Source organism: Sinocyclocheilus grahami, unplaced genomic scaffold (genome assembly GCF_001515645.1).
Source record: "Sinocyclocheilus grahami isolate Dianchi unplaced genomic scaffold, SAMN03320097.WGS_v1.1 scaffold487.1, whole genome shotgun sequence".
Lineage (NCBI taxonomy): Eukaryota > Metazoa > Chordata > Actinopteri > Cypriniformes > Cyprinidae > Sinocyclocheilus > Sinocyclocheilus grahami.
Window position 1 is genome coordinate 166667 of NW_015505666.1, and position 16870 is coordinate 183536.

Consider the following 16870-nt stretch of genomic DNA (forward strand, 5'->3'; position numbering starts at 1 on the left):
TTTCTGATAAATACTTAAGTCATGCAAGGCATGGCAATCTATTTCATTTACAGTGTAAATATCACTGTTATAGCGCACCCTTTTGCTAAACAGCATCAAACTTTGCAGGCTTCCACAAGTTAAAATAAGTATACTGAGTTTTATGGGAATATTTTCTACTGGGAACAACAAAGCCCTTTATTACTTAAAAATGATTTACATGTTTTCCCATAAGCATATACTACGTATAGGCTATCAAAGTAACTTTCCAGAACTTTCACACTCACTGTTCCTCAATGGTGGGAGTGACTAAAAACCTTTAAGAAATTTTCTGCAAGCACTTGATCCACATCCTGCAGACACATTTTATTTTTCCCCTTTATTTTTTTCTATTATACAAGTTCAAATAAACAAATTTTAGGAACAAGCTCTTAAAATTAAAAAAGGACCTTAAAAAAACTATGAAGGCTGCAAATTTTTTTTCTGATAAATACTTAAGTCATGCAAGGCATGGCAATCTATTTAATTTACAGTGTAAATATCACTGTTATAGCGCACCCTTTTGCTAAACAGCATCAAACTTTGCAGGCTTCCACAAGTTAAAATAAGTATACTGAGTTTTATGGGAATATATATATTTTTTTTTTTACTTTTTCTTCATTTATTCGAGTTAATTAGTTTTACTTAAAATAGTGCATGCATTCATTGGCCAACATAGGAGCCACGTTGATCTCAAACTTGTTTTTGACTTCTAGATAATCTTTCTGCAAGATTTATTGAGCTCGGGTACAATCCTAGGATTAGTCCGCAAAATGTGTTTTTCAAAAATTGAAAATGTATGACCGAAAACAAAAGGAGGAGAGATTAGAGCATGAGCCAAGAATATATAAAACAGCAAGCCTATTTCTATTACTAGTTGCCCATCAATTGTAACCAAGAATTTACAATTATTAGGCCAAATCATTTTGTTTTCTTATAGCGCCATAGTAGTGCAATTTACGCACATTTATTTCCTGAATAGAGGCGCGCGTTTAAGACCTTTATTCCAAATTTTACATCTATACAATTTACAGTTGTATCTGTAGCCTATATCCAGTTTTAAGACAAACGTCGTTATTGGACTCACATAAGTCTGTGTCATTATCTGAGATTTTAGCCATTATTGTAAAGCTGATGTAAGATTTCCAAGCACGAGGTTACAATACTGGTACACCCCTAAAAACCAGCTTGTGGGCGCTCTAGTGGGTTGTACCACTCAGTTTCATGTAATGGGGGGGGGGATTTAGATTTTAATTAATTTAACAAACATAACGAAAGCAATTTAAAGCAAAATGCGATGTAATACTGTCATATTATTTGATGTGTTCAAATATATTATATGAATAGCCTACACAAGACACGCCTAGTTCAGTTCTTCAGGGAACTCAAATCAGTTTCCTCTACAATCTCCTGTGGGTCGAACAACACGGATAGACAGTAGACCAGAGCATCTGCGTCTCCTGCATCATTTACATCAGATTGTGAATGAGCTCTACTTCTATGTCCAAACCATCGAATCTAAACCGCCTGCAAGTCAAAACAGACCCATTTTAAAACCTAAGCTCATCTCCTTTTGATTCGTTATAAGGTAAGCTGATTTGTTTTCTATTCTATTGTGCTTATTTAACATACGGTATGATGAGAGAACGGCTGCGCAATTACATGCAGTGAATGATGAAACCTCGCACATGGGTGACATAGTAAATTTGGGCGGGGGTTGCGGGGGGGGGGGTCAAAAATGAAGTTCCTTTTTACAAATGTATATTATATTTATTTCGTAAATAATAAATGCTGTTCTCATGAGCGTAATTGCCTATTATCAGTCAGTATAATAAAGCCGTCTAATAATTTCCCCTAAAATAAGCGGAATTTATATAAGATCTATACATATAGACACAATGGCCTTTGCTGATAACAGATTATTTACTTTAGCCTATATTCTTGACATCCTATGCGCATGTAGATTTCACGACCTTCTTTTAAAATGCCTTTTTTGAATGAGCGAATTTTAAAACATTTGATAGAATTTAGAGTTCACTTTAAGCGTAAATTCAATGACGAAGAGGCCCAAATGTGTTCTACTGGAGGCTGGATTATAAAAAAGGTGCAGCCTTGAAAGAAATCTATTTATCACACGAGCTGCCACCGAGAGAGCATCATTCACATTTGTACACTCATGGTTCAGTATACAATGTACGAACCAGACCTTCTGAACCACAAAGGATCGATTTAATAACGTTATTACTATAATATTCTGTTTTGCTCTTAATTTATTGTGAAACCGACAACCTGCTATTCTGGGGCGCTGCGGCCACGTGACTACAGAAGGCGCGCTCTTGTCTGTTTGGGTTCGTATGCAAATGAACCGACCTCGTGCTCCGCAGAGGGGCTAAATTATTTAGATGCGAAATATGATCGTGTTCCGAATGATCCAGTTGGCTTGAGTGACATTTAATGTCAAATGGAGTAAGCTGTGATGCAAGGGATGGTTACTAGCTGACGTTACTGCGTTGTGCATCACATTAGCTGTGACTACAATAAAGGTGAAATAAAAATAAGTACTGTATGCGTTTTTTCCGGTATCATAATGCAAAAATTGTCCCAACTTCCTGAGATATTCTGGGAATTACACTTGTCTCATCCATAGGATACAGTCAGGGGAGAAAGCGCGTTTATTTAGCCAATTCAAAAAACAGCTGTGTCTGCCTGTTTGTCACTCTTAGTGTTGGGTTTGACTGATAAGCCTTTAGGGTGGAAGTTTTGAAAAAGTGAAATGGAGTCTAGTGAAAGTTATTAAAAAGGCATGCAATTTAGTGACACATTGCATCATGTGAGGGGAATTAACCTGTCTAGTTTCTGTTTCGTTGTTTTTTTTTATATAACAGGAAACCTGTCTGAAAATGAGAAGATAAATATTTCATCAACCCACACTTTCCTCGATCTATTGACTAAATCCCACTCTGACATACTTTTGTACATTTGACCTCAACTTGCCCTGCCCAAACGGATTTGCTAGAATCTCTCCCTCCCCATTGCTAAAAAAAAAGACATTTTCAAATGCCTAAAAACAGCAAAACCGTCAAGAGAGAGATTGACGATGACGAAGTTACAGAATCTGTCAAAGATTTGCTCTCCAATGAAGATAACTGTGAGGACTCTTTCAAGAGCAGCTCTTTAATGGTAGGAGATGTTCCACAGAATAAGGAGCGGGATGTTGAGGAGGGCTCAGAGGAGGAGGAGGAGGAAGAAGAGAGGCCTGCATGGAGCAGCAAGCTCCAGTACATCCTTGCCCAAGTGGGCTTCTCAGTGGGCCTGGGCAACGTCTGGAGGTTCCCATATTTGTGTCAGAAAAATGGTGGCGGTAGGTTATGACGAATTAATGATATTAATTCAAAATGATCAAGTTAATATATTTGGATTATATTCATATATACTAAGTAATTCACCTTGATGAGTAGATCTATATCTATCTATAAATAAAACTGAAACAGCTCACAATTTCACTCTCAAGTATTCTCCATTCAGATAGATAGATATGAATGGAGAATATTTGAGAGTGAAACTGGGCTGTTTCAGTTCATTGACATGCTTAGAAACAAAGGAAGTACATTTCTAGACTGACAACCTAAAGTCAGACATATGCCTGACACCTCATTTGCAAGTTCTCATGCATTTCCTTCTTCAAGTCTAGTCAGTGTATTTTCAGACCCAGATATTTTCATATTTTAGCTAAGCAGTGCATTTTTAGTCAATACAAAGATACACCATAATGAAGTGATGGTTTAGCACTATGTGTGGAAACTCCTCAGGCTAATCAGCTGTAGTTTCTTTTGAAACCATAGAAAGTTATTGGAATAAGAATAGTACCAAAATGACGATCAATAAAAACAAATTAGAATTAGTTGTATGAAACAGATCTAAGTTGCATAGCATTGAAATTAATGGTTTTGCATGTGCAGGATAATCACAGGCTATATTACACATCTCCGATTATACAAAGCTGTTTAATGTCAAGAGAAAGCAGATTACAGTTCCTTACCCTGGTCTCCCTGATAGCAATGACATACATTAGATATGATTACTCATCTCTTTCTCTTTGTTCTCCTCATTTCATTTGCAAAAGGCACTTTCAGAGTGAGTGAACGACTTCTGTATCAGAAAGAAACGCAGAAGAGAAGCAACCGATGTAATAGCTATCATTTTAAGGAAAGCCACTGTCTTACATTTGGGATTCACATAGTAGTAACTATTGTGTTTGTACTGTATACATTTACATTTAGTCATTTAGCAGACGCTTTTATCCAAAGCGACTTACAAATGAGGACAATAGAAGCAATCAAAACTAACAAAAGAGCAACAATATGTAAGTGCAAATGACAAATCTCTGTTAGCCTAACGCAGTACACGTAGCAAGGTATTTTTTTATATACACACACACAAAGAAAAACAAGTAGATGGAATAGAAAAAATAGAAAGCTAGTGTTAGTTTTTTTTTTTTTTTTTTTAAAGGTGCAGTGTGTAAATTTGAGTGGCATCTAGCGGTCAGGTTGCGAATTGCAACCAACAGCTCAGTCCCCCGCTCACCCCTCCCTTTAGAGAAGCTACTGTGGCCCATACAGGACTAAAGGTCACACTAGACTTTTCATTCCATTGACTTTCATTCATACGCATGCGAATGTGTCAGACCGGAAACGAAGATATTTCGCTGTTCGCTGCGTAGCAAAGTCCAAGTTTGGTGAACTCTGACCTGCGAATTCGCTTAAATGCGTAAGACCAATAGAAGATCAAAACCTCACAAAGTGACCTCTCGGTACAGAAATGGAGGAATCGCTAATTTTAGCAGTGTCGCATCATTCTGCTTTATACAACACAACTTCGTATAAATCACATAAAAAGAGAAGCGGCTTGGTTTGTGGTGCAAGGGATACAGGAGCGGATGGCACATGTGCGTGTGTGTACTTGATTAACTATACTTGTGACTGATTGTAAGAATTATGACTAGTGACGATATTTTGGCACGTGATGTCATATTCTGCTCCCGCTTTTTTTCGCAGCACCGTCCGAACGAATTTCGCATGCTCAAAATCTAGTGTGACCGCGGCCTTAGATGTCGTAGTCTGAGACAGCATAGTAGCCAGCAATGAGGTTTCTTTACAAAGGTAAATTAAGGAACTATATTTACTTAATTATTCAATAAAATGATATGTTATTGCGAATATTATTGTTACTTGTTCATCATTGTGTCAGTGTTTTATTCGCAAGAACAACATAGTGACGAAACGTGCTCGGTTTGTCCTTTAAGGGCTACTGTACAAACATGGTGGTGACTTCCATGTAAGGGAACCCGTGATGTATGTAGATATAAATTGCTCATTCTAAGTTAATAGAAACATAACGGTTCATTGTGTAAGGTCTTTATACACCTCTGAAAACAGTTATGTATATTATATTGCATTTCTGTCAATAGATCTTCCTAAATATTACACACTGCACCTTTAAATAAAAAAATTTAAATAAAGTAGAATTTAAATAGAATAGAAAGTGATCGAGTTAGAGGGTCAAATAAAGATGGAACATATGTGTTTTTAGTCGTTTCTTGAAGATGGTTAAGGACTCAGCTGCTCGGATTGATTTGGGCAGGTCATTCCACCAGGAGGGAACAGTTAATGAAAAAGTCTGTGAAAGTGATTTTGTGCCTCTTTTAGATGGCACAATAATGTGTCGTTCGCTTGCAGAATGCAAGCTTCTAGAGGGCATATAACTGAAGTAATGAATTTAGGTAAAGGGGTGCAGAGTCAGTGGTGGTTTTGTAGGCAAACATTAATGCCTTGAATGTTATGCGAGCAGCTACTGGTAGTCAGTGCAAATTGATGAACAGAGGTGTGACGTGCGTTCTTTTCGGCTCATTAAAGATTGTACAGTTGTACAGTAGTTTGTGTCAAAGGCCTGTTGTCTGCACGAGTTTGACCACAACCCTGCCGTGTCTTACTTTCCAGGTTATAATACGTAAGTGAGTGTGACCACCCTGCTGTGCAGATCAGTAATTAGATTAAATAGGTCACTGTGTGTGGGCCGTGTCTGTCTCTGTCTTTGCCAGGGCAGAGCAACCACATCACTGCACCATCTGTGTGCCATCAATGACAGCAAGTTTTGTCCTCAAAGAAACACCCCTACAACATTTTGCTGCCTCAGTCTGCCAGAAGTCATCTCACGCACAACCTGTAGAGTCACCAATTCTTCAACCAGCATCCCACAGTGCCCCAATCTGACCTATATTACAAACCTTAAACAAAATGCCCAAAAAAAAACATTCTACTATTTGAAAGTTAATTAGGCACAAAATCTAAAGAACCATATTGCTGTCTTCAATAAAGTTGCTAAGTAGATTAACTGTTAAAACGGTGATATCATTGATGAAGCTTACCTTTTTCATTATGTAGCAAAGCCTGGGTTAGATGCAAGCGCCAGAAATTGGATTAAGCCTATATAACCAATGATAAAGGTTATATACATAGGAAATCAATGATAAATGGCCTGAAATTGTTCATGCCCAAAGCCTGGACTATAAGGTTGGCACCCAACAAAAGGGTTATAATAGTTAACTAAAATAAAACAAATGTTGAAATAAAAGATGCAAGACATTTTTAAATAAAATATACTGAAGTTTACAGAACATTTTGTAAATGACGCTTCAGTTTATGTAATAACACTTCAGTTTATGTTCCCAATTGCATGTCTCTAAATATAACAGTTGTTGTTTAAAATCATCTCAATTGTCTGTGAATCTCAGTAGGTTTCTGTGTGTTAAAGCACATGACTTCAACATGTTGGAGGAGCAGCAGCCCTACAGTACTCTCAAAGCAATGCCATTGTATTGAAGCTGTTCCCCATAAGGCACTTGGAAGGAATGTTCTATCCTGTGCCACTGGCAATGCTTGAACAGTTTGAAAATGTCAGTCTCGTCCTTCTTTGGCTCTCTGAAACGGTTTAATTCAAGAGAGAAAATATTTGCAAATAATTATAGTGGGTTACCTCATTCATTCATATTTTGTCAAATACTGTAAGATTAGGCCAGTGTTGTTATTGTTAACTAAAAATAATATTAAAAATGTGTTTTGTTAATTGAAATAAAGCTGAAATAAAATAGAATATAAATATTAGATGAATAAAAAAATACTTTAAAATAAAGTAAAGTAGAAATGTTGCCTTGACAATTTTGACGTACTAAAACATTAAAAATCTAATTACAGTAAGTAAAGCTTAATAAAAAAAAATTGGAAATATAAATTAAATATTCAAAATATTACACTATTTTGTACATCAAAAATTGAAAACAGTGACCCTAAAAATTGAAACTCAGGTCACTGTTCTCAAAATAGTTAACATAGTGAGCTGAACACTTTGTAATTGTCCTAAACAGATTGTACGTTTTCATTAATTTCATAAAAATTACAAATCATTCAAATTATGTTCTCAAAACAATGTGCACAAAACTCTCAAATGTTTTCACAATAGTTATTACAACCAACCGATACTTTAAAATATCTGAAAAAAGATTTTACACAAATCACAAAAATGTATATACCAATTGTCCAAACACAACAAACAAAACGCTGTAATGTCTTTCTATCAAATAAACATGGTATATTTTCGATTGGCCCTAAACTGATAACTACTCGGTTAATTATACACACACACAACACAGGAAATGCGGTTTTCCTAATCATTTACACATTTATCACAATTGCTTTAGAGTAATAATAAAAGGGAAATTATACAAAGAGCAAGAACGAATTGACGAGTCAAAAGTGTTGTACTATATGATTGTTAATCATACAGATTTACTGTGTTATCGTAAACATAGTCTGTCCATTCTTGTAGAAGTTTATGATCAACTAAATTATTACTGTTTTAGTGCAAAAACCTAGATCTCAGGGAAAATACCCAATAAAAAAAACTAATAATATGAACCCATTTAAAATGTGTCCATAAAATAAATTATACATGGGCTTTAAGGATTAAGCTAATTATTAACTTCTGTTATTTACTGTAAATGTCAAAAAAATTTTCAGAATTTAAGTTGGAGGAACATTCAGGTGTACAATCAAGATTATTTTGAATGGAACAGCAGCATTGATGACATGGTAGTCCAGAACAACACCAACAGCCATAAATTAAGAGGTCTGTGGAGATGTTGAGACAGGAGCTTGCCAAGCATAGATTTAACCTTCTTACATTTTTTCTCCTATGATGCAAGCGCAGCAAATATGTAGTGTAGATAAAATGCAATGAAATTCTCTTCCAGATGTAAATGAAAGGCAAGATCAATAATTCAGGATAATTCATGTATACAGCAAACACACACACACACACACACACGTGTGAATACAGTGGTGGCCAAAATTATTAGAACACTAGTATTTTCACTAGCTTAAATCCACCACTATGCTGTAAAAGACTGATCTGTAGTTATCAGAAAAGTTTGTTTGAGGTTCTTGCTGCTAAAGTTGGCATAAACAGATTTGAAGTTTAAAGTAGCAATTTGTTTTTTCTCATGGGTGATAGCAGGTGTTGGATCATTTTTATTTCGTTTAGATATATGCAATATATATCAACTCCCTGTTGAAGAATTGCAATAAACATGTATTTTCAGTAGCATATTTGTGCATCTACAGCTGAATGTGTTTTATAATCAATAGAGAACACACCTATAAATTTGATGTTAATATTTACTTTTAATAAATGCATTACTAGTAAAAATGGCAGTGCTTCATTTTGCAGTAAAGCTGAACTGTTTGGTTAAGATAATTTTGTGTTTGGATGGCTGTGCTAATTGTTTTGAGAACAAGTACACTGCATTGGAGAAAAGTGTCAAATCGATTGAAAACAAACTATTAAATACTACATAAATAATACTAAAATAACACTTTAAATGATTAGCATTATAAATAACCATAAACAAAATACATAATTAAAAATATATAATGTAAGCTAAAATAATTAATTATTTATAAAAATGATTTATAATGAATGAATAAATAAGCATCATACCAAGATGAAAGCAATTTTGTTTGTTTAGGTAAGATATATGACACCTTTAAAAATAATCAAATATTGACCTTGAAGAATGTTTGATCATGATGGGTAATTGTTTAATTGCATTTACATACTGTTACTTGTAGCATGAATATACTGCATCTGACATATTGTATGTCTCAAGTCCTGACATATTGTATGTCTCAAGTGCATACCAGTTTAGAAGTTTGGTTCCTAAATAAATAGGGCCATAACCAAAAGTTCTCCTTTTGTAGGAGCGTATCTGGTTCCCTACCTCATTCTGCTGGTGGTGATAGGGATTCCCCTCTTCTTTCTGGAGCTAGCAGTGGGCCAGCGCATCCGAAGAGGCAGTATTGGGGTGTGGAACTACATCAGCCCACGTCTGGGTGGCATCGGCTTCGCCAGCTGTTTGGTGAATATCAGTGCTTTCATAAGGACGTACCATACTTCAAGTGCACTGTATAAATAGCCAAAGTCGGATACTGTCTTTGTTCAAGAGAAAGGCAACTAATTAAACCATTTAAAGAGTCTATGCTGTAGCCTATATATTTGACTGCATTCTCTGTTATTGCAGGTGTGCTTTTTTGTGGCTCTTTACTACAATGTCATCATCGGTTGGAGTCTCTTCTACTTCTCACAATCCTTCCAGCAGCCTCTTCCTTGGCACGAGTGTCCCCTGGTCAAAAACAAAACGAATACATGTAAGACAACTTAAAGAAGAACAGGAAATTCCACTTTGAATTTTTTTAATCCATTCATTTAGGCAGAAGCTACACATTTTCATTTACTGAACAACTTTTCTGATTTATTTTCTGAACTTTTCAATCTTATGATGCTGTACAAGATTGTAAGTTTCATGTTATTGTTTAGATGTCGAACCAGAGTGTGAGAAAAGTTCAGCCACTACATACTACTGGTATCGTGTGGCCTTGGACATCTCTGATTCCATCTCTGAGAGTGGAGGACTTAACTGGAGGATGACTTTGTGCCTGTTGGCTGCTTGGACCATGGTGTGTCTTGCTATGATGAAGGGTATCCAGTCTTCTGGAAAGGTAAGAAAAGTGTTTTGTATTTTGTTCTAAGAAAGTTTGCCTTTGGTCACACAGTAAATGTCAGCTAAGACCTCAAGGGATGTCTTAAAAGCAACACAGAGAGAAACACTGACCTTCAGACTGATCCTTCCCATGTCAGTGAGAACCATAGGCCTCTCATGTGATCCATGCCTGCATGACGTTGTGAAACGTGATGCAGCATCATACGGATAAGACCACATGTGGTACTCTGGCATCTGTGTGCTTCTGAACCAGCTCACTTTAGACAGCTGACGGTTTTCTCAAATCATGTGAGTACTGAAACCTTCTTAAAGGAATAGTTCACACAAAAATTAAAATGTACTTCAAATTTACACACCCTCAGGCCATCCAAGATGTAGAGGAGTTTGTTTCTTCATCAGAACAGATTTAGAGAAATGTAGCACTTGTTTACCAATGGATCCTCTGCCGTCAGAATGAGAGTCCAAACAGCTGATAAAAGCATCAAATTAATCCAAAAGTAATCCACACAATTTAAATCCATCACTTAACATCTTGTGAAGTAAAAAGCTGTGAGTTTGTAAGAAACAAATCCATGTATGGTAATGCTAAGCGTTAAATGCTAAATTTCAACAAATACTTCTTCATATCTGTTCTGTTGAAGAAACAAACCCATCCAAATCTTGGATGGCTGGAGGGTGAGAACATTTTCAGCATATTTAAATTTTTGGGTGAAATATTCCTTTAAAAGGAAGTTAAAACAACAGGTTGAGGGGGTTACACAACACAATGGAAACAAGCCACAACACAACAAAATTAGCACAACACAACAGAAACAAGCCGCAACACAACAAAATTAGCACAACACAACGGAAACAAGCCACAACACAACAAAATTAGCACAACACAATGGAAACAAACAACAACACAATGGAAAATTAGCACAACACAACAGAAACAAGCCACAACACAATGGAAACAAGCCACAACCCCCAAAAATTACAACAACACAATGGAAACGAGCCACAACACAATAAAATTAGCAGCAGAAACAAGCTGCAACGCAACTAAATTAGCACCACACAATGGAAACAAGTTGCAACACAACGAAACTGGTCCTATGCGTTGTGTTGTGAAGATTCAGTTGTGTTGTGCACTACTGGGCCACCATACTTTTTACATATTTTTAAAGTGTATATGTTAAAAGAAAACATAAAATGGTTCAGCAACTACACAAAAAATACTTTAAATAGTGCACTAAATTGATGTTTGCTCATGATAGATAATAAAGGTTTCTGATAAACATTTAATCTATTCCCAGCTAAAGGGATAGCAGATGGATTCCTACCATTTAAGTGTGGCCCCTCAGTCAGTAAGGATATTATGGTACAGGATATAGTAAACTATACTCTGCAGGGGATAAGGTCAGTCTTTGAAGCTTAATCTGGGATTTACCTCACAAAGGAATACCAATGTCTCATTCAACAGACCCAGAAAGCATATTTCCCGAAAAAAAAATCCCACAGTGCCATTCTTTTTTCTTTTTTGTAATTTTGCGTGCACAAATAGCATGGCAATGCTGGTTGCCATGCTTTTATGTGCACCATCTCCATTCACAGTTCTGTGGCACAGCACCAAATAACCATACTCAGCTACAAGTATTGGTGATTGAGGATACTGTACTGTAGAATTAGAGCCATGTCTGCAGGAAGAGGGGTTGATTGATTTAACGGATCTTTGTAAATCCTTCATGATGCTTCATTTTTGGGAAGCCACAGAGAATGTGTATCTTTAAATCTTCGAAGCTGTGGGATAGTTAAACTTTAGGCTTTGTTCTTACTCTTTAAGGCTGGTCCGCCCTTGATGATTCAGAAATGAGTCAGTAGCTTTTTCAGCATCATGGCCATACAGTAAAAGCAAGATCAAAGAAAGCCAATAACGTCAATCATCTAAGTAATACTTTGTTTAATTTAAAAAGTGCTTTTCAACTTAAATTAGCTTGTTGAACCTACGTTAATATGTGAATGCCACATTACATGTCAGAGCATGACTCTAGCAATGCCAAAGTCATGGGTTCAATTCCCAGGGAACTGATCAAACGCAATGTAAATCACTTTAAATAAAAATGTCTGGCAAATGCATAAATGGGAGTGTAGAACAGCGTTTACTGTGTCATCATAAACATGGTCTGTCCATTCTTGTAGAAGCTTTCATGATCAACTAAATTATGACTGTTTTAGTGCAAAAACCTAGATCTCAGTGAAAATACCCAATAAAAAAAACGAATGATATGCACCCATTTAAAATGTGTCCATAAAACAAATTATACATGGGCTTTAAGGATTAAGCTAGTTATTAAGTGCTGACATTATAATTATTGTTAAGTAGAAAATTATGAAATTATGTTTGGGGTGTGACTGCATGACTTTAGTAAACTCTTAAAAAGAGAAGCAACCGTTCCCAGTAGCGCTGGATTCTCAGTCACACCTGGTTTATTGTAGTATATTTATTTATTCATTTAGCAGAGGCTTTAATACAAAGTGACTTTAAGTTAGTTATAATTTATTCACTTATTTACTTAAATTTTTAAGTTAAACAAATGTATCTAATATTTCTAAATGTATCTAATAATTATAAAAAGTTTTAGTTTTAATTTTAGTTAACTGTAACAGCAAAGAGTCACAAATGATCTGGCAACAATGCAATAATTTAACAGCTCTATTTCTTTTGATGGACATGTTTAGAGAAAAAAATTATCTAATTTGTCTGGCTTTGGTCATCAAAAATAATATATCTGACTCAAATGCATTTAGTTGCACTCTGAAAAATAAAATATCAAATTTTTTTTGAAACCACATCCATATGCAATAGTTTTGGAAATATGTTTCAGTCTGATCGGACTGGCCAGAACAGATTTCAGAAGTCATTTTTCAGTCAGGGATTTAACATACATCATTCACAAAGCACAGTAGTGTCTGCAGCTGTTTCGCAATTCACTCATTTATAATCGCATGTGGCATTCAGGCTAGATAGTCAGCTAATAGATGCCTTAACTACACCACCTGGCTCCAAAAAAAAGCATATTTTTTCATTAAGAGTCATTCAAAATTAGCTGCATTTTTTTCACTACACTTTTTTGAACAAACGGATCCGATTTCTTCACTTTCAAAATGATGGACTGAAAATGTAACAAATGTAAAGGTTTGAAAAACAAATCACAATTGGATGTACTGTGAAAAAAGCCTGTTGACTGTCAGCAAAGTCAACAAGTGAGGGCACTTTTCTGCCACCTATGTGTAGAAAATTATTTTACAGTTTAAGAAACAGTAGCACAGAGAAAAACATGTTCATAACAGAAGTCACTAGCCTTCTTTGTGATATTGCAGTACTACAAACTGTAAATCACATTTGACATTGACATTTTTTTATATTCTGTTGGGTTATGTCTAATTGCAGGTGATGTACTTCAGCTCTCTGTTCCCGTATGTTGTGCTTATTTGTTTCCTGGCCCGTGCTTTCCTGCTCAAGGGTTCTGTTGACGGCATCATCCACATGTTTACACCAAAGGTAAAACCCTAAAGAACATGATCTGTGCATGTGTGAGCAGATGACACATTACGACTATGGTTAGACCAATTTACTCTACATGCTCTGGTTCATACAGCAGCAATTAATCCACTTTATTGAGAATTATGGTAATCATCCATTACTAATTCCCATGTGTATCCGTCGTCTCAGTCCGGTGGAGACCAATAGATGTATCTATGGAAACAATACCCCAGCCAGATTTCCCAGCATGCATTTGTGATGTGATTCGACAGAAGTGAATTAACTCTTCCATCAGCACAGACTGAAATGCAGCAGACTGTCTTGTTGTGCCAAGCTATTTTACACATCCAACGCACAGACACAAGATGTGGTCACATTTCTCCTCAGTGCAAGGGGCTATCAATGTGTCCCTTGTTGTGCTATGTGTCGCTTCAGAGTTTTATCAGAGGGTGGTTTGTGTAACACACAATTAAATGATAGTATGTAGCCTCTGCTTTGGAATAGTACTGCTATTGCGTTAAAAACAGTGATAATTAGAAAAGAGCCATTACAAAAGCTACACTGTAGCTGAAATGTGGGGAGAAAAGAGACCATCATTTGTTAATTAAATGTTTTTAATTTTTCTTATTATATTAAATACCATATTTAAGAAGACTGTAGTGCTGATTTTACTTCTTTGCTATCAAGGATGCAGCTCAGTATCCAAAAAAGCTGATAGCTGATAGTTATATTTAAAGAGATTTTGTATTTTGTTCCAAACCTGTGAATTTCCATTATATGGACCAAAAAAAAAAAGTAATTTTTCAAAAATATCTTCTTTTATGTTCTATAAAGTCCATTAGTCATGGTGTTACATAGACTATACTATTTTAGTTGTTATTTATTTATTTATTTAAATTAGCTTTCATTTTTATAATTTTATAATTAATTTTTATTTAAGTTTTAGTTCAGGCTTAGTTTTTATTTCCAGTAATTTTAGTGCTTCAACTTCAACTTATTTAATTTAGTAGCTAAGGTAAAATTTCTAATTTTCATTTAGTTTAAGTTCTCATATTAAGACATTTTTAATATGTTCATTCATATGTAAAAAAAATAAATGTGGTGTAGCCCAATGTTTCAGTTAGCAATCAATCTATATATTGGTCTGTATGATTAAAAAAATTGTCCGCTTTAGACATCAATCATAGCCAGATTAATACATTTTCATATGTTTTTTAGATATTTAAAGTGAAAAGCATATCACTGCATCCAATTGAGCAAGTGACAAGTAATAAACTACAGTATCTTCTTGCAGCTGGAAATCATGCTGGAACCCAAAGTGTGGCGTGAAGCTGCCACACAGGTCTTTTTTGCTCTGGGTCTTGGTTTCGGTGGTGTTATCGCCTTCTCCAGCTACAACAAGCGAGACAACAACTGCCATTTCGACGCTGTGCTGGTCTCCTTCATTAACTTCTTTACCTCAGTGTTGGCCACTCTGGTCGTGTTCGCTGTACTGGGCTTCAAGGCTAACATCATGAATGCCAAATGTGTGGAAATGTAAGTTCAAAACAAATTAACCATGAGAAGCAGTTTAGTAGAATATATTCAGAATAATAATAAAATACACTTGCAGTTCATAAACCGAATACAGATCAAATTACCTGTGGTTGACTTTCTTGTATTAATGTATCTTAGGAACACAAAGAAGATCATTGGTTTCCTTGGAAAAGAAATCAATCCAAGCTTGATCCCACACCATATTAATTTCAGTAATGTTAGCCCTGAGGACTACCAGCAAATGACCAACATTATCCGGGGCGTGATGGAAAACGATTACCCACGCCTAGGTTTAGATAGCTGCGACATCAAAGAAGAGCTGAACAAGGTGAGGAGAAGCTTAAAGTGAACCGATACACCTCGGGGAAACCTAAGAGACAACTGATATACACAAACTTTCCATGGAATACAACCCCGGTAGCTACGCTCTCACTCCAGTCATTTGTTTTGAAAGTTAATACAACACAAAGGAGCACGATCCATCAAAATCTGTTTTTTAAAACTCGTAATCCATAGTCAGCGGCTTGAATTCATTTCTTTTATGAACTCAAATTATTTTTAAATTGCCAAGGTTTTCAAATGTCAAAAGGAATAACCCCAAGAAAACATAAAATTAATGATATTTGTAAAATAAAATAAAAATATGAAAATTATTTACACTACTGATCAGAGGTTTGGGGTCAGCACAATTAATACAAATAAAATTTTTATTAGGCAAGGATGCATTGAATTGATCAAAGGTGACAGTAAAGACTTCTGTTTGACAGTAAAGTTGTTCATTTGAACTTTCTATTCATCAAAGAATACTTAAAAATAAAAGAAAAAATTAAATAAAAATATTAAGCAGTACTACCGTTTTCAAAATGTATAATAATAATAAATGTTTCTTGAGCACAAAATCATCATATTAGAATGATTTTGAAGAATCATGTGAAACTCAAGACTGGAGGTATATAAGGCTGCTGAAAAAAAAAAAATTATAATAATATATATACAGTATATTCTCTTTTGCCGAGATAATCCATTCACCTCACAGGTGTGGCATATCAAGATGCTGATTAGACAGCATGATTATTGCACATGTGTGCCTTAGGCTGGCCACAATAAAAGGCCACTCTAAAATGTGCAGTTTTAATGTATTTGGGGGTCCGGTGGGGTCCGAAAACCAGTCAGTATCTGGTGTGACCACCATTTGCCTCACGCAGTGCAACACATCTCCTTCGCATAGAGTTGATCAGGTTGTTGATTGTGGCCTGTGGAATGTTGGTCCACTCCTCTTCAATGGCTGTGCGAAGTTGCTGGATATTGGCAGGAACTGGAACCCGCTGTCGTATGTGCAGATCCAGAGCATCCCAAACATGCTCAATGGGTGACATGTCCGGTGAGTATACTGGCCATGCAAGAACTGGGATGTTTTCAGCTTCCAGGAATTGTGTACAGATCCTTGCAACATGGGGCCGTGCATTATCATGCTCCAACATGAGGTGATGGTCGTAGATGAATGACACAACAATGGGCCTCAGTATCTCGTCACAGTATCTCTGCATTCAAAATGCCATCAATAAAATGCACCTGTGTTTGTTGTCCATAACATATGCCTGCACATACCATAACCCCACCGCCACCATGGGCCACTCAATCCACAACGTTGACATCAGCAAACCGCTCACCCACACAAC

General features: G+C 35.9%; 1 protein-coding gene across 1 annotated transcript in view; it reads left to right on the forward strand.

The window, feature by feature from the left end:
- The first annotated feature begins 1451 nt into the window (after positions 1 to 1451).
- Positions 1452 to 16870, forward strand: part of slc6a15 (solute carrier family 6 member 15) — a 25771-nt gene continuing 10352 nt past the window's right edge. The window contains exons 1-8 of the mRNA XM_016236309.1: positions 1452 to 1606; positions 2904 to 3379; positions 9330 to 9487; positions 9650 to 9776; positions 9946 to 10127; positions 13563 to 13673; positions 14950 to 15191; positions 15330 to 15519. Of these exons, the coding sequence (XP_016091795.1) occupies positions 3076 to 3379; positions 9330 to 9487; positions 9650 to 9776; positions 9946 to 10127; positions 13563 to 13673; positions 14950 to 15191; positions 15330 to 15519 (1314 nt within the window). The 5' untranslated portion in view covers positions 1452 to 1606; positions 2904 to 3075. The remainder of the gene's footprint in view (positions 1607 to 2903; positions 3380 to 9329; positions 9488 to 9649; positions 9777 to 9945; positions 10128 to 13562; positions 13674 to 14949; positions 15192 to 15329; positions 15520 to 16870) is intronic.